The sequence below is a fragment of the Perognathus longimembris genome, chromosome 13 (assembly GCF_023159225.1).
Source record: "Perognathus longimembris pacificus isolate PPM17 chromosome 13, ASM2315922v1, whole genome shotgun sequence".
Taxonomy (NCBI): Eukaryota; Metazoa; Chordata; class Mammalia; order Rodentia; family Heteromyidae; genus Perognathus; species Perognathus longimembris.
In genome coordinates, this window is record NC_063173.1 from 51,760,233 (window position 1) to 51,778,074 (window position 17,842).

A 17,842-nucleotide genomic window follows, 5' to 3' on the forward strand; every position below is an offset into this window, starting at 1 on the left:
TAGCCCACTTTTTGAGGGGTCTATTGGTTGTTTGTGGTTTTGTTTTGGAGGAATGTAATTTTTTTAGTTCTGCATATTTTTTTTTTTGGTAAACAACTCAAATGGCTTTTTTTTAATGCTAGGAAAATTGTTCACCTTTCAATGGCGACAATACTGTTAGCATAGGTAGAGCAAACAAGGTAAAAAGTTAGATATGAGGCCTTTGTGGGCTTGAAAAAAATTATACTAAGTGAAGTGAGCCAGACCCAAAGAAACGTGGACTCTATGGTCTCCCTCATAGGGAATAATTAGCACAGGTTTAGGCAAGTCACAGCAGAGAATCACAAGAGCCCAATAGCTATGCCCTTATGGACACATAAGATGACTCTAAGTGAAATGAACTCCATGTTATGGACACGACTGTTATATCACTGTTGTAATTACTTTCAACATGCCATGTAAAACCGTAGCTTCTATTGTTGATGGTCCTCTTGTATCCCCTTCCTGTGGTTGTACCTCCACTATCACTGTATCTTATCTGAGTACATTGGAAACTTTGTATACTAGTATTAGAACTAGGAAAGTGAAAGGGAATACCAAAATCGAGAGACACAGGATAAAAAGACAAACGACTACAAAAGCAATACTTGCAAAACTGTTTGGTGTAAATGAACTGAACAACTCATGGGGGGAGAGGGAAAGAAGCAGGAGTGAGGGGGGAATGAGGGAGGAGGTAACAAACAGTACAAGAAATGTATCCAATGCCTAAAGTATGAAACTGTAACCTCTCTGTACATCAGTTTGACAATAAAAAAAGAATTTACTGAATAAAAAAATTTGGTATTTCTACACATATCGCATGCTTAAAAGAGAAGTCATTAATTTATAGAATCTAGATTGGGGAAGGTGCGGGTTGTATACAAAACATTAGCTTGAGTATTTTTGTGTGTATCTTTCCTTAATTAGACAATATGATCAGAATGTAATACAATAATAATCCCTTGAAGCATGTTTTTCTGTTTAATTTGATAAGGAATTAGCCTTTGTAATAACTGAAAATAATGAGTAATAAATGAGAAAATTTAATGCAAAATAACATTCTTCTTCTTAAGTTGTTTTCAACACCACAAATGAAATCTTACATGTACAAATATTAAGAAATTCCATGCCCTAGTAACTTGTTTACTTAATTACGCTATTATTTTTTTTGCTTTGTTGTTTCTTTGACAAAACTATGATTTGAACTCAGGGCCTCGTGTGTAACCAAGCTGGTACCCTACTACTTGAGCTACTCTTCCCAAATGTACTGACTTTTTAAAATGAAAATATCACTCAGTGACCCTTTCCCCTCTTTGTGTTGATCAGGCTTTCTCCACTATAGGCATGGAGCTGAGAAATTACACCAGCCTGACAGAATTCATCTTGCTGGGCTTCTCCACAGATCCTCGTTGGCAGATGGTTCTATTTGTACTATTTCTATTGCTCTACTTGTCAACCATGGCTGGGAATATGACTCTGGTGTTTTTAATCTGGAATGATAACAGGCTGCATACACCTATGTATTTTTTCATTGGAAATTTGTCCTTTATGGATTTCTGGTATACCTCTGTCTATTCCCCTAGAATACTGGTCACCTGTCTTTCAGAAGATAAGCGTGTTTCCCTCCCTGGCTGTGCAGCTCAGTTTTTCTTCTCCTGTGTGGCAGCCTATGCTGAGTGCTATCTGCTGGCTGTAATGTCCTATGACCGCTATGTGGCTGTTTGTAGCCCACTGGTTTATTCAGCTAAAATGTCTACTTCTCTCTGCATTGGGCTGGTTGTGGGGTCCTATATAGGAGGTTTTTTGAATGCCATAGCTCACACTACCAACACATTCAGGATGAGTTTCTGTGGAGATAATACTATTGACCACTTTTACTGTGATGTACTGCCATTGATAAAAATGATCTGTACAGACACTACAGTCTATTTGAAAATAATTGCCATCTTGGATGCTGTCACTGTCGCCTCCTGTCTGATTCCCATCATTGTATCCTATCTGAACATCCTGGTGACAATCCTAAGGATCCGCTCAGGCTCCGGAAGGCAAAAGGCTTTCTCCACCTTCGCTTCTCACTTAGTCTCTGTCACACTCTTCTATGGCTCCTTGCTCTTTATTTACTCAAGTCCTAGCTCCAACTACCATAAGGAGCAAACCAAAGTGGGAGCCATGTTCTACACCCTCATCAACCCCCTGCTCAACCCTCTCATCTACAGTCTGAGAAACAAGGATGTCAAAGAGGCCTTCAGGAAAGTCACACGGACTATAGAGCCACAATGATGAAAGTGGTCATTTAAGATTTTATTAAGCTGACAAGTAATATATAGTTTTGCAGGCACTTATGTAGTTGATATTTTTGAATCATTGTGCTTATAATAATGAAATATGGAACCTGAAACTTTTATTATTATTTTTCTCCTTTAACATAGGCTCTGTAAAGGCTGCATTACTGGGTTATAGTTCTGTTAATGTGCATTTGTCTCATGATGCTAGTGTCAGTTTCATAAAATTTACCCTCTTTCTTTTCTTTCATGGCTATTGTGAAGGGAAAGAAAGAATTGGAAAAGCTCTGTTTTAAATTATTGAATTTTGAGTCAAAATGAGCACACTGTATTTGACAAGTAGTCTATATAACTGTTAAATGTTCAAAACGTGTTTAAGTTATGACCAATATTTGAATTCAGTAAGATTCCCTTCTATTTTCTTTGCAAAATTCTAATGGCATGTATATTTATATAAATTTTGTGTTTTCTAATACAGAATGAGTATGAAAAATTGTGTTGAAATCTTTGTGAAGTAAAAAAGAAGCTTTAATCCAGAACAAAGGATTTATTTTTTAGAGCATACATCTATCCTGAAAGATTGTATTCTCTCACAGATATAATCTAGTAAGCTACTGAGGTCACTTAGTGTTAACCTCAGACAGTGATAAATTCACATCATCAAGTGGAATAAAATGAAACAAACAACACTTCCCTCTATGTCCTAGAATTCACAACTTTTATTTTTAAAGAATTTGTATGAAGAAACCTACAGTACAACCCCACCTAACTAAAACAACAAGAAGAAATGAAGAACAGAAATAAATAGTGAAAGAAAAACTCACTTTCCAGTTTTCCATCTAGGAATGGACAAGTATTTCAAGGACCATGACAAGTAGACTGTCTCTGTGGTATACAAAGTAGTAAAAAGTTTTTCTTGCAGAATCTCCAAAAAAGTTGCTCATAGTTCTTCCAAAATTTCCAAGTTTCCTGATAAAATCTTGGTAAACTTATTTTTTAAAAATTCAAGGGGAAAAAACCCACACTGAGAATCAGGTTCACACATCATAAAATAAGCTAAAATATCACTCTGATTATGTCAAGATTTCCCTCATTCTAGTAGGTATACCTTTAAATTTCTAGGGATTTTTTTTTATTTCTGTGGTTTATATCCTGACTATCCTTCCAAGGCTTAGGTGGTAAAGACATGATTCATGACTTGTTCTTAGTGAGGGTTCCTGGGAACTTCATACGATGGAGCTAGAGGGAGTTTGTGGGTTTGGCCTTAGAGAAGTCGATGGACCCCAGGTCTCCCTTTCTCTCTTTCACTTCCCATCTGTGAGGTGAAAAGTATACCACACCAGGAGTACCACAGAATATTGAAACAATCCACAGCAACAGGATCAATCCAGACTGAAATCTGTAAATTCTGGAACCAAAATTAGAGAGCACTATCCTGGGTCAGGAAAATTGATCCAAATCCACAAAAGACTAAACTGCCCTCAAAGACTTTGATCTTGATAGCAATCAAAAATCCAACCACACACTTTTTAATGTCCTGTAACAGAACTTAATCAATTAAGATCATATTCCCAATCTTAGAAATTCTATGAAAAAAAACCTGAAATGTATTGAAAAACATCTCCAAGATATCAATGAAAAACACTAGCATAACAGCAATGTGTTGAGGGTAACTCTCGGCCTTCTATGCCAGTGTAGACATCTGAATAGAATGTATGTAAAAGATATGTATATATATATATATATATGTATATGTATATATATTATGCACATGTGCTATATGCATATATGTATTTATATAATACATATCTATGTATTTACATATATACATAGAAATACATATTCACACCTATATGCATATAGGTGTGAATATGTATGTATGTTTAAGTCACTTCTGCACAATTTAAGAGAGAATGAGAAGAAAAGTTATGATTCATAACTCAATTATCCTGATTACCACTACACCAGTAAATCATTGTAAGTATAGATTGATATATCTATATATAATAGAAATGGAAGGACTATTTTCATACTCGCTGTATTATGGCAGCATTACTTTATATCAAAACCAAATAAGGACACATATACAGGAATGAAACTATAGAACAACACTCTAAGAGAATATACTTGTACAATGAATGAAATATATATTAAACTGTACATATATAAAATATTGTATGTGATATATGTATTATATGTAATGTCTTATACTATATAATATGTTTGATATATGTATATGTATGTGTATATGTAATATACCTTTAGCCAATATTAAACTAAGTGATAGAGAAAGCAAACTATTTCCTCTGAATTCAGGAACCTGACAAAGATGTACACTCTCAAGAATATTTTTAAATATATTTTATTGTTATTGTAGAGGTAATGAACAGAGTGGTTAGAGTTAAATAAGTAAGATAGTAAGTACATTTCGTTTTGAACCATGTCTCTTCTTTCCTTGCTCTACCCCAGTTTTTTTCTCCCATCCCCACTCACAAGTTGTGTAGTTCATTTTCCACAAAGTGTATAGTGAGTACCACTGCAGCATTTGCACACCCGTTGTTCCATCTTTTCTGTCCTCCCTTGCCCTCCAAAAGACAAACAAGCAAAAGTAAAAGAAAACAAAATCAGCAACAAAAAAATTCTTGTCTCCATTTCTTAGAGTTTATTTTGTAATATATTATTTTATATGATCAGATACACATATAGCTGTAAAGTCTTTGTGATTCATTCCTATGAATATACTATTTTGGTAACACAGTGTGACTGTCTATAGACCTATATAATTTATCAGGCTCTAGTTTATTTTGTTTTACCATCCAGTGCCATTGCTTGTAGATTTATAGGCACATTCTATTCACCAAAATGAAACCATGTAACCTATGTTTCTTTGGGTCTATGTTTTTTCCAAATCTTTCCATTCCTTTAGAATGGTACAATATCATTCATTCTGATGGAAAAGAAGATATGGAAATGCAAAAGATATACCACATTTTCATGACCCATTACTACATTTAAGGGCATTTGGATTGATTCCATAATGTGGCTATGGAAAACAATGCTACAGTAAACATGGTTGTGCTGGCCACTTTAATTTGGTGACTTGTGTAATGGATAAGGAGTGAAATTCCCCTGTTATGGTGAGGCTTTATGTTAAGTCTTTTTTGTCAAATTTTTATTATCAAACTGGTGTACAGAGAGATTACAGTTTCATACGTTAGGCATTGGATACATTTCTTGTACTGTTTGTTACCTCGCCCCTCAATCCCCCCTCCTCAAAACCCCTTTCACTTCCCCTCCTTGAGTTGTTCAGTTCATTTACACCAAACAGTTTTGCAAGTATTGCTTTTGTAGTTGTTTGTATTTTTTACCCTATATATCACTGTTTACCAGTATATATGGTTTCCAATATACTCAGATAAGATACAGAGATAGTGTAGGTACAACCACAGGAAGGGGATACAAGAGGATCATCAATAATAGAAGCTACAGTTACACAGAGCACTTTGACAGTAGTTACAACAGTGATATAACAATCATTTCCATAATATGGAGTTCATTTCACTCAGCATCATCTTATGTGTTCGTAAGGGTATAGCTATTGGGCTGTTGTGATCCTCTGCTGTTACTAGCCTAAACCTGTGCTAATTATTCCCCATAAGGGAGACCATAGAGTTCATGTTTCTTTAGGTCTGGCTCACTTCACTTAGTATAATTTTTTTCCACGTGCTTCCATTTCCTTACAAATGGGGCAATGTCATTCTTTCTGATAGAGGCATAAAATTCCATTGTGTATATGTACCACGTTTTCCTGATCCATTCGTCTACTGAGGGGCATCTGGGTTGGTTCCAGATTCTCGCTATGACAAATTGTGCTGCAATGAACATTGTTGTTCTGGTGGCTTTAGTGTGTTCTTGTTTGTGGTCTTTTGGATAGATACACAAAAGTGGGTCATAGGGGAGCTCTATGTTTAGCCTTCTGAGGAATCTCCATACTACTTGCCAGAGTGGCTGAACCAGTTTACATTCCCACCAACAATGAAGTAGGGTTCCCTTTTGGCCACATCCCCTCCAACACTTGCTATTGTTAGTCTTCTTGATAAAGGACATTTTTACTGGGGTGAGATGGAATCTCAATGTTGTTTTGATTTGCATTTATTTTATGGCCAGTGATGTAGAGCACTTTTTCATGTCTCTTGGCCATTCTCATTTCTTCATCAGAGAAGTCTCTTTTTAAGTGTTTAGCCCACTTGTTGAGAGGGCTATTGGTTCTTTCTGGTTTTGTTGTGGAGGAATGTAATCCTTTTAGTTCTGTATATATTTTAGATATGAGGCATTTGTCCGTTGTATGGCCGGTAAAGATCTTTTCCCAATCTGTGGGCTTTCAGTTTTTCTTGCGAGATATGTCCTTTGCCCTGCAGAAGCTCTGCAGTTTGATGCAGTCCCATTTGTCCAACCTTTTTTTGATTTATAGCCTTTCTGGGTCTTTGTTCAGAAAGTTCCGTCCTGCGCCAAGGAGCCCAAGTGTTTCTCCTACTTCTTCCTTTAGTGTTTTCAGGGTGTCTGTTTTGATTTCGAGGTCTTTAATCCATTTGGAATTGATTTTGGTGCTGGGTGATATGTAAGGATCTAGTTTTAGTTTGTTGCATGTGTTGAGCCAGTTTTTCCAGCACAATTTGTTAAAGAGCCTACCTTTCTTCCAAACTATTGTCTTAGCCACTTTATCAAAGAGTAACTAGGCGTAGTTCTGTAGGTTCATTCCCGGGTCTTCAATTCTGTTCCATTGGTCTTCAGGCCTGTTCCGGTGTCAATACCAAGATGTTTTTATTACTATAGCTTTATAATACAGCTTGAATTTGGGTTGTAATTCCTCCAGCACTGTTCTTTCTGCTTAGGATTGTTTTGGCTATTCTGGGTCTTATATTGTTCCATATGAATTTCTGGATTGCTTCGTCTATTTCATTAAAAAATGGTGTTGGGATATTAATCGGTATTGCATTGAATTTGTAGATAGCCTTTGGCAATATTGCCATTTTGATTATGTTAATCCTCCCAATCCAGGAGCGTGGGAGGGTTTTCCATTTCCTTAGTTCTGCCTTAATTTTGTTTTCATATTTTTACAGTTCTCATCATAGAGCTTTTTCCCTTCTTTGGTAAAGGTTATTCCTTGGTATTTTGTTTTTTGAGGCTATTGCAAAAGGAATTGCTTTCCTCATTTCAGCTTCAGCTTTTGGGTCATTAGCATATAGAAAGCCCATTGATATTTGAGGGTTTATTTTATATCCTGCAACTTTGCCAATGTTTTGGATCAGCCCCAGTAGCTTGGGAGTAGAATCAATGAGGTTCTTTAGGTATAGGATCATGTCCTCTGCAAAGAGAGAAAGTTTAACTTCATCTTTTCCTATTTGAATCCTCTTTATACTTTCTTCTTGCCTAATTGCTCTGGCTAGGAATTCTAGTACTATGTTGAAGAGCAGGGGAGAGAGTGGACATCCCTGTCTTGATCCTGATTTTAAAGGGAATGGCTTTAGTTTTTCATCATTTAGAGTTATGCTTGCTGTTGGTTTGTCATAAACTGCCTTGATTGTATTCAGGAATGTTTCCTGGAATCCCAGTTTTTCCAGGGATTTTAGCATAAATGGGTGCTGGATTTTATTGAATGCTTTTTCTGCATCCAGAGATATAACCATGTGGTTCTTTACCTTGCTCTGGTGGATGTGATGGATTACATTAATTGACTTGCATATATTGAACCAACATTGTATCCATGGGATGAATCCAGTTTGACCGTGGTGTATGAATTTTTTGGTGACCTGTTGAAATTGATTGGCCAGAATTTTGTTGAGAATTTTTGCATCTATGTTCACCAGGGAAATGGGTCTATAGTTCTTTTTCCATGATGAGTCCCTTCTTGGTTTTGGGATGAGGGTTATACTGGCTTCATAGAATGTATCTATTAGTGAACGTTCTCTTTCAATTTCATTGAAGAGTTTGAGAAATATTGGTGTGAGTTCTGTTTTGAAGGCCTTGTAGAATTCTGCTGTGAATCCGTCTGAACATGGGCTTTTCTTGGATGGGAGATCATTTATTGCCGTTTCTATTTCAATACTGGATATGTGTCTGTTCAGAAGGTTTAAATCTTCATGGTGGAGTTTGGGGATATCAATTTTTTCTAGGAAATAATCTATTTCTTCCAAGTTCTTGAATTTGTTGGCACAAAGGTTTGCAAAATTGTCCCTTGTTGTGTTTTGAATTTTGGTTTTGTCTGTGGTGATGTTATGTGTTTCATCTCTGATCTTGTTTATTTGAGTGTGCTGCCTTCATTTTTTGGTCAGGTTTGCTAGGGATCTGTCTTATCTTGTTGATTTTCTCAAAGAACCAACTCTTTGTTTTGTTGATTCTTTCGATTTTTTTGTGTGTGTCTAATTGATTTAATTTTGTTGTTGCTGGGAGGACTATTCTGTAAATGTCGGTTAAGTCTATTTGATCTAGGCAGTTGTTTAGTTCTGTGGTTTCTTTGTTCAGTTTTTCGCATGTTGATCTATCCAGAGGTGATAGTGGAGTATTAAAGTACCCAACTATCAATGTGTTTGGGTCTATGAGTGTTTTTAGAGACAGTAGTGTTTGTTTGATGAAGTTGGGTGCTCCTGCTTTTGGTGTGTAGATATTTAGAATGGTTATATCTTCCTGTATGAGAGATTCCTTAATGTTGGGGTTTTTTGCCCCTCCCGGCTCGGACTCTTACTTCTTCCTTTCCATTCTCCTTTTCACTCCGTCTCCCCTAGTCATTCGACCTGCAAATAAGCTAGAGTGGAACGGAGGAGATAGCTCCGACCTGACACGCACGTGATCTGCCGCAGATATGTGATCTCCTCCTTACGCTAGAAGTCTGGCAAACATATGCAACGGGGCCGGCTTCTTAGAGCAAACTGACTTTATTAAGAGAAGGACAAGGGGAGATGATTCTGAGGGAAGGGTTTGGCCAGGATGTCGATAGGCTGAAAGGTATCACCTGACCCCCAAGGGCTAACGTCACTCGAGTGCGCCGAACCAGGGCTGGTTGGTAGGCGCCGGGCTGGCTAGAAGGTTGGGGGCTGTTTGCCCAACCGATTCCTCTGGATTCCAATCCAGAGGGGGTAGTAGGGCCGCATTCCCTAGGGCTGGGGGAGGTGCATCAAGCCCCTTCCATCAAGGGGAAAGATGGATCCCACCAAGTATGTAGTAACCTTCTTTGTCTCTTCTTATCTTTTTTAATTTGAAATCAATTTTTTCTGATCCTAGGGTTGTAACTCTGGCCTGCTTATAGGGGCCATTTGCTTGGTAGATTTGATTCCAGCCTTTCACTTTTAGAAGATGTTTACTTTTGCTGCATAGATGTGTCACTTGGAGTCAGCAGAAAGATGGATCTTGATTTTTGATCCAATTTATGAGCCTATGTCGTTTTATTGGAGAATTAAGACCATTTTCATTTTATTGGAGAATTAAGACCATTAATGTTGAGAGTTAGGACTGAGAGATGATCATTTGTTCCTTTCATTATCACTATCTTGTTAAAAGCTGTGTCTTCCCATTTCTTGATCTGATATTCCGGTTTACTATTTAGGGTTCATTTCTCTGTCTGTATTGGGATCTTGATTATTTTCCTTGTGTAGTACATCTTTGAGGATTTTCTGTAAAGCTGGTTTGGTGGAGATATATTGTTTCAGTTTTTCCTTATTGTGGAAGACTTTTATTTGCCTTTCGGCTATAAATGAGAGTTTAGCTGGGTACACTATTCTTGCTTGGTAGTTATTTTTATATAGGGTTTGGCATACCTCATTCCAGGTTCTTCTTGCTTTCATGGTCTCTGCTGAGAAGTCTGGGGTAATTTTTATTGCTTTTCCTTTATATGTGATTGTTTTCTTCTCCCTAACAGCTTTAAGGATTCTTTCCTTGGACTCTACTGATCCTGTTTTGATGACAATGTGTCAGTGGGATGTCCTATTCTGGTCTGGTTGGTTTGGGGTTCTAAATGCTTCTTGTATCTGTATAGGCCTATCCTTCTGGATATTTGGGAAGTTCTTGGCTAATATTCGGTTAAATAGGTTTCCTATTCCCTTAACTTCTGTCTCTAGGTTTTCCTCAATATCTATTACCTTAAATCGGGCTTCCTGATTGTGTCTTGAAGCTCCTGGAATGATCTGCTTTGTCGATTGGATTGGTTTTGTATTGTTTTTTTATCTTTCTCCATAGACTCTAGGGAATCTTCAGCTCCTGAGATTCGATCCTCTGAGTCAGTTAGTCGGGACTGTAGGCTAGCTACTTAATTTCCAATCTCTTTTCCTTCTGACTGGTCTTTCCTGATGATTTCCATGTCATCTCTTAGGTCCTTTGTTTCATCTTTTGAAAACCTCTATAACACTTTCAGAGTAGTTGAACAAGTTTATATTCCCACTAACAGTGTACGTAAGGTTTCCTTTAGGCCACCAGCATCTGATATTGTCAGTTTTCTTGGTAATAGCCATTCTATCTGGGGTGAGGTAGAATCTCAGCATTGTTTTGATTTGTGTTTCTTTTATGGTCAGAGATGTTGAACATTTCATGCAACTATTGGCCATTCTTACTTCTATGTCTCGGGAATTACTCTTTAAGAGGTTAGCCAATTCATTAATTGTGTTGTGTGCTTGTAGGTTCATTTGGGGGGGTTAATTTTTTGAGTTCTAAGTTTGTTTTGGATATAAGGCCCTTGTCTGATGTATAGATGGTAAAAATCTTCTCCAAGTCTGTGGGCTTTCTATTTATCTTGTTAGCTATGTCCTTTGTCATACAGAAACTCATCAGTTTGATACAATCCCATCTATCCAATCTTTCTTTGATTTATTGTGAATCTGGATCCTTACTTAGGAAGTTTCAACCCATAACATTCCTGTAATATTTCCACATTATCTGGCCTTACATTGAGATCTTTGATCCACTCAGAATTGATTCTGGTGCAGTGATGTGTAAGGATCTAGTTTCAGTATTCTGCACAAGGGTATCCAATTTTGCCAGCACCATTTGTTGTGTTTTTGGCTCCCTTATCCAAATATTAGGTTTCTATATGTCAATGGCTTCATTTCTAGGTCTTCTATCCTACTCCACTGTTCCTCAGGCCAATTCTTGTGCCGTTACCAAGCTGTTTTTTTGTGGGGATTTTTTTGTTATTACTATGGCTTTGTAATAGAGTTTGAAGTTTGGTATTGATGTTCCTAGCTTCTCCAGAGCCTTTTTATGAATAATGTTCAGAATTACTTCTTTATTAGAATCATATGCCAGCCTCTTGTGTATTCTGGAAGCCATAAATTAAGGACCCTGACTACAACACAATCCAAGTTAGTAAAAATTAATTCCATGACATAGAATTATTCTAGTCACTTATTTTTTGTTTTTGTTTTTGGTTTTTTTTGGGGGGGGCAGTCCTGGGCCTTGGACTCAGGGCCTGAGCACTGTCCCTGGCTTCCTTTTGCTCAAGGCTAGCACTCTGCCACTTGAGCCACAGCGCCACTTCTGGCCGTTTTCTGTATATGTGATGCTGGGGAATCGAACCCAGGGCCTCATGTATACGAGGCAAGCTCTCTTGCCACTAGGCCATATCCCCAGCCCTCTAGTCACTTATTTTGAAAGCCTACATTTTTATCAGTATAACTGCCACCAGGTTGAAAATCTTTTTTTCACTAAGAAATACAAACACTCCAAGGGCGCACAGATTATAGGGGATCTGTAAGGAGTCCTGTCAGCAGTGTACTCATCAGTGCCAGGAGAGCTGCTGTGCTCTACTTCCATAGGTGAGAAAAAGAGCAAGCCCTGACAGCATGTGAAAGCCCAATGGTTCTTCCTTTCTACCAAGTTAGTCTCTTCATGTCTCTACATAAGTCTGTGTGAATGTGATGGTGCTGGGGCTTGAACTCCGGGCTTACACTTGCTAGGCAGGCACTCTACCACCTTTGGACAACACCCCAGCCCTTTTCAGAAGTCTCCAGAGCTTTTATCATGAAGGAGTGTTGTGTCTTGTCAACTGACCTCAACTCCAAGTCAGTTTTGTCAAATAGACAAACATCATACCCACAAGGAACCTAGATATGGTTGCATATGCACTGAATTTGAAAAATATAATTTTCCTTTACTTAATCTTTTACTTAACTTTATGCAATAATCCTCAAGAGTGGTAAATTATGTCTGTCTTAAATTGATAACAGATATATCCTGTAGGGTAGAATTGTAGAACTTGAATCTTTGTTACTCCTCTCCTTAGCAAATGATTATTCTATACTAGCCCCACTGTTTTACTAAAAGCAGTCAGTCCCAATATTCATTTTCCCCAGAAGGGCAGAGAATCACAATCTTGCTAACATCAAGAACACATTTTCACATTCTTCTTGGCAGACTTCATTTGCAAAAATGTCATTCAGCCACCTTGTAGATAAATGTCTTTATTCGTGTCACTGAAGCACACAAAATACTAATAAATATTGTTGTAAAAAAATAAAGGATAGAAAAATATGGTCATCTCCAACTAAAATGACATCAGTGGAGGACACCTGAGAACTCAGTTCCACTAACTTATTTCTCTGCTGTACCGTCTGCTATTTATTTGTTTACTCATTCGTTAAACAAATACTTGCTAAGGTCTACTATATACCAGCTAGTATTCTACATACTGGGTATATGTTAATAAGCACTAGAAACAAAAAGTTTATGAAGGCTCCATCATCCTGGGCTCTTAGGTCTGCTGACATTAATGATCCAGTCAGCCTCTGAATTAATGGATAGGGCCTTAGCATCCAAAGTAATTTGTTATCTTGGAGAAATGTTTCAGTTAATTTCCATATTTCTTCATAGAAAAGAACTCTATGAAAAACCAGCAACTATATGCTAAACTTGGGATAACACTTTTTGGTGGAAATACTTTTTAAAATGTGTGTCTGAATTTCTGAGAATCACAAAGATTGAGGGCTGTAAAATCTTTTAATTATCTCGTAGGCAAGGACTAAATGTCCTGCTGTAAAGGCAGGAATCTGTTCTTCCACCTTACATCCATCCAGTCTGTACCAACATTTATGCCTCAAACAGAAGATCATTATGACAATATAAATGTGATGTTATATTCAAATGGCTAGGTTTCCTTTATGCCAAAAAATTACCACAAGTTATAAGAAAACAAAGGTTTATTTGAACTTAGAATTTATAGAATCTTCATTTATGATGATTACTTGGTCCTGTTGCTTTGTTCCTTTAGCAACATTATGGTGGGTGAAGTTTTTTCTCATGGCTGGAATGTAAAGGAGGAAAAGAAAAAGTTCGAGTCCCATAAAAGCCTTCAAAGCTAGACCACATTACATCAGTCTCTGTCTATACAGACTTCAAGTGTACACAGGTTCATACTAATGTCAAGCCAGGAACTCTGTCTATAACACATGGGCCTTTCATGGATAATGAAGATAAAATCATAGCAACAAATAAACACAAAATTTAACTAAGAAACAACTAAGAGACAATTACAATAAGAAAATACCACCATTTTATTTCATAGTAAATGTACTTTGTTGGTTTCTTCCATGATGTTTATCTGATTCTCAATGTGGTTTTCTCATTTGGAATTTTTAATAAGTATATTAAAGCCTTCAGTGGGGTCACTAGAATAAACTTCCTGGAGATTCTGGAAGAAATATTCTCCATTCTAAATCACAGGGATGGTTTACTTCTCATGGTCCATAAAACACTTTCCACTCCTAAATGGAAAGTGATAAAGTCAGTTTTTCTCTCACCATTTCTTCTGCTTAATTTTCTCTTGCTGCTTTCACTGGGTGGTGTGGCGCTGTAGGTTTCTACATTAAAATTCTTTAGGGTGAATAAAGCCATCACTAGTTCTAGACTATAGTGGCAGTTTTGTTTGTTATGTTTGTCATTGTGAGGCTTATCCTGTATAAGCTCAGGTAGATGATCTTGCCATGCTCTTTGTGTGACAGAGAACACTTTTTTTATAATTGTATTTTATTTTTAGTCAGTTGAAGGGCTTGAACTCAGGGCCTGGGCATAATCCAAGCTCTTTTGCTCAAGGCTACCAATCTATGACTTTGAGCCACAGCTGTACTTCCAGTTTTCTGCTGGTTAGTTGGAGATGAGACTCATGAACTTTCCTGCCTAGGCTGGCTTTGAACCACAATCTTCAGATATCAACCTCCTGAGTAGCTAGGAATACCAGAGTGAGTCACCAGCAGCCCAACTCAGAGCACACTCTTTTGATTTATATACATGCTCTTAAAATACATCTTTTGCTGTGGTTTAGAACTTATTTTGCTTCCTTTCAATAAAATCAATTATTAAACAATTTTCCTAATATGGTATTAAGGCAGAACAGGGAATATTTATACATGTTTATATATCTATACATATATTTATGTACATATATATATATTTAATTAAAGATTCAAGAAGCAAGTATAAGGTGATAACTTATTTAAAACAAATATTTGTAAAATATTAAACAAATTCTCAGTAAACTTACAGTTGTATAGCTTCCTTATCTAGTAATGTTTGTCCACCAGAACTCAAAATTAAACCATTTTAAACAAACTCATCTGTATTTCCTTCCCAACATTTCTGAAATAACAGTAGGAAATGCAATCTGTGAAACATAAGTACTCAGAGAGCCAAAGTAAAACATATAGATCTTTAACAAAACAGTATTATGCACTTTACAATGCTGATATCAAAAGAGAATAATAACAATAATAATAACAACAACAGACTGTCTGGCTCCCCATTTCATTGTTAGAAGTAAAAATTACCAAAACTTATCATCTACACAAGTCCATACATACACTCTCAGTCAATCTTTGTATGAACAAATGTCAGCCTTCATGATTATGGTCATACGGTCTGTATTGCTTTCTTGAAGGCCTCTTTGACATCCTTATTTCTCATACTATAGATGACTGGGTTGAGCAATGGGTTGAGGAGGGTGTAGAACAAAGAACCCACCTTGTTACCTTCTGGATGGGTGGTGGAACTAGGATTTGAATACATGAAGAGCAAGGATCCAAAAAAGAATGTGACGGAGACTAAGTGAGAAGCAAAAGTAGAGAATGCCTTGCGCCGACCTGAGGCTGAGCGGATCCTTAAAATAGCAACAAGGATGTTCAAATAAGAAATGGTAATGGGAAGAAGACAGGAGATGACGGTGATGGCATCCATAATAGAAATTATTTTCACGTAGGTCCGAGTGTCTGTACAGACCTTTTCTATCAATGGCAGTACATCACAGAAAAAGTGGTCAATGGTATTATCTCCACAGAAACTCATCCTGAATGTGTTGGCAGTATGGGCCATGCCATTCAAAAGCCCTCCTACATAAGAACCAATAACAAGTCCTGAACAGAGAGAAGTGGACATTTTAGCTGAATAAAGTAATGGGCTACAAATGGCCACATAACGGTCATAGGACATGGCTGTTAGCAGATAGCACTCGGTGTAGACTGCCACACAGGAAAAGAAAAACTGAGCTGCACATCCAGGAATGGAAAGGCGTTTGTCTTTGGAAAGACAAGTGAACAGTATTCTGAGGCTGTACACAGAGGGGTACCAGAAATCCAAAAGGGACAGATTTCCTATGAAAAAGTACATAGGTGTGTGCAGCCGAGAGTCAATCAAGATTAAGACAACAAGGGTCATGTTCCCAGACATGGTTGCCAAATAGAGCAATAGAAACAAGCTGAATAGAATCAGCTGCATTTGGCGGTTGCCGGAGAAGCCCAGCAAGATGAATTCAGTCAGGACTGTGCGGTTTCCCACCTCCATGGCCACAAAGAACAAAGCCTGATTAACACAGTGATGAGAAAGAGTAATCTAATGATATGTTCATTGGAGAAAAAGGTTTAAATTTGGAAGCATGGATCAAAGGGTAGAGCACCTGAGTAACAAACACGAGGCTCTCAGTTTTATTTCATAGTACTGTCAACAAAAGAAGAGAAAAATATAATGCATGAATAGGTTAAAAATTAATCCATTTAATTACTTAATGTTTGTGTCAGATATTAATTTGCAGCTTTGGAATTCTGTTGAACTGGAATAAAAATCAAATTTTTTGAAATTAAGGTTTTCATTATTAGTGCCAGGCCAGTTCTTTATCAAACTGAAGGAAAAAAAAAATGTATTTCAAGAGATCCTGATGCAGGATGCCCGTGGCTCACATCTGTAATCCTAGCTACTCCGGAAGCTGAGATGTACGGATCACAGTTCAAAGCTAGCCAGGACAGGAAAGTCTGTGAGACTGTTATCTTCAATTAACCACCAGAAAACCCAAAGTGGCCCTATGGCTCAAGTGGTAGAGCGCTAGCCTTGAGCTGAAGAGCTCAGGAACCAGGGACAGCATCCAGGCCCATAGATCAAGCCCCACAACTGTCAAAAAACAAAGTCGGGAAGGGATGATTATTGCTGTTATATTCTGGCCATTTTTGTTTGATTCACAAGGATACACATTAGAACATCTAACCTATAAATAGTATAAGCTAGTTTTCTATATGGAATAAAATTCCCAGCCCAGTATCTTGTATATAGCTTTCCACTTGAACAATCGGTATCCTTCAAGGGTAACTTAATGAGAAAGTCCTATGTATTTGCCTCTGAATGTGTTACAAATAACAATTTACTGTACTCCTTCAATACTGGCATAGTTACAAATCAAAAAAAATTTGTGTTACTCACCATGTGCCAATCACTACTCTGAGAAGAATAATCTTATTGCATTAGCAAAGTTGAAATGGAATTTAAATGGAATTTAAGCCGGTTACCCATCGTAGACTGATAAACAGGGTGCCCCTGAGCTGGATCCAGATTTTCCTCACTGAGATACATGCTCCTAATGGATAAGCAGTGATCAGTCTCAGAAGTGAATTTTTTTTTCCTCCCATTTGGTCAGAGCTGACACACTGAGATAGATAACCAATAGTATGTGTTTCTCTACCAATTAAAAATATCTTCTTCAGTGTCCCTTTTTTCCCAGTCTCCACTCAGCTGGTAAGTTCATTTTGTGAGTTATATGAAGACTACCAAGTGTGGATGAGGCTGTGTGTGTATGCATGTGTATGTATGCATGCACAGATGTATGGGTGTATGTGTATATATGTCTATGTCTGTGAGGCTAAGGAGGAATCCAAAACCTTTGAACTTACCAGCCATGCACAATCCACATGAGTTAAGCTACAGCATCCACAGCCTTTTGTTTTTTATTATTTTTAATTTGGGGGGGGGGGGAAGATAGGGCTAAATTAGACGAGAATGGTCTGTAACCTGGCTTGCTGGGTTTTGCTCTTGAAGAGTTGAGATTGCACATTTTCACCATTACACCTGGCTGACTGAAGCATTTCCTGATACTCTAGTGGTTGAGTATTTGGTAGGACTCAGTTCTAATTTTAAGGCATTGAGGCCATCAAATTTATAGCCTGAATCTCTAAAATAAACAATCTTTACAAATTACATTGATCTCTAATAAATGTACTGTTAATTTTCAGCCTGTGATCTTTGTCCAT

The 17,842-nt window shown here is 37.4% G+C and overlaps 2 protein-coding genes across 2 annotated transcripts; one reads left to right on the plus strand and one right to left on the minus strand.

The window, feature by feature from the left end:
• The first annotated feature begins 1,347 nt into the window (after positions 1-1,347).
• Positions 1,348-2,298, plus strand: LOC125362253 (olfactory receptor 9G4-like). Its single transcript, XM_048361011.1, has one exon. The coding sequence runs from the start codon at positions 1,363-1,365 to the stop codon at positions 2,296-2,298; it is 936 nt and encodes a 311-aa protein (XP_048216968.1). The 5' UTR covers positions 1,348-1,362.
• Positions 2,299-10,658: 8,360 nt separating this feature from the next.
• LOC125362036 (olfactory receptor 9G4-like) lies at positions 10,659-16,112 on the minus strand. Its single transcript, XM_048360691.1, has 2 exons — positions 15,192-16,112; positions 10,659-10,676 (listed from the first exon to the last, which is right to left on the minus strand). The coding sequence occupies exons 1-2, from the start codon at positions 16,110-16,112 to the stop codon at positions 10,659-10,661; spliced, it is 939 nt and encodes a 312-aa protein (XP_048216648.1).
• Positions 16,113-17,842: the final 1,730 nt, after the last annotated feature.

Excerpts from the sequence above, each read along its gene's own strand:
- LOC125362253 (XM_048361011.1), top strand. The coding sequence starts at position 1,363 with ATGGAGCTGAGAAATTACACCAGCCTGACAGAATTCATCTTGCTGGGC.
- LOC125362036 (XM_048360691.1), bottom strand. The coding sequence starts at position 16,112 with ATGGAGGTGGGAAACCGCACAGTCCTGACTGAATTCATCTTGCTGGGC.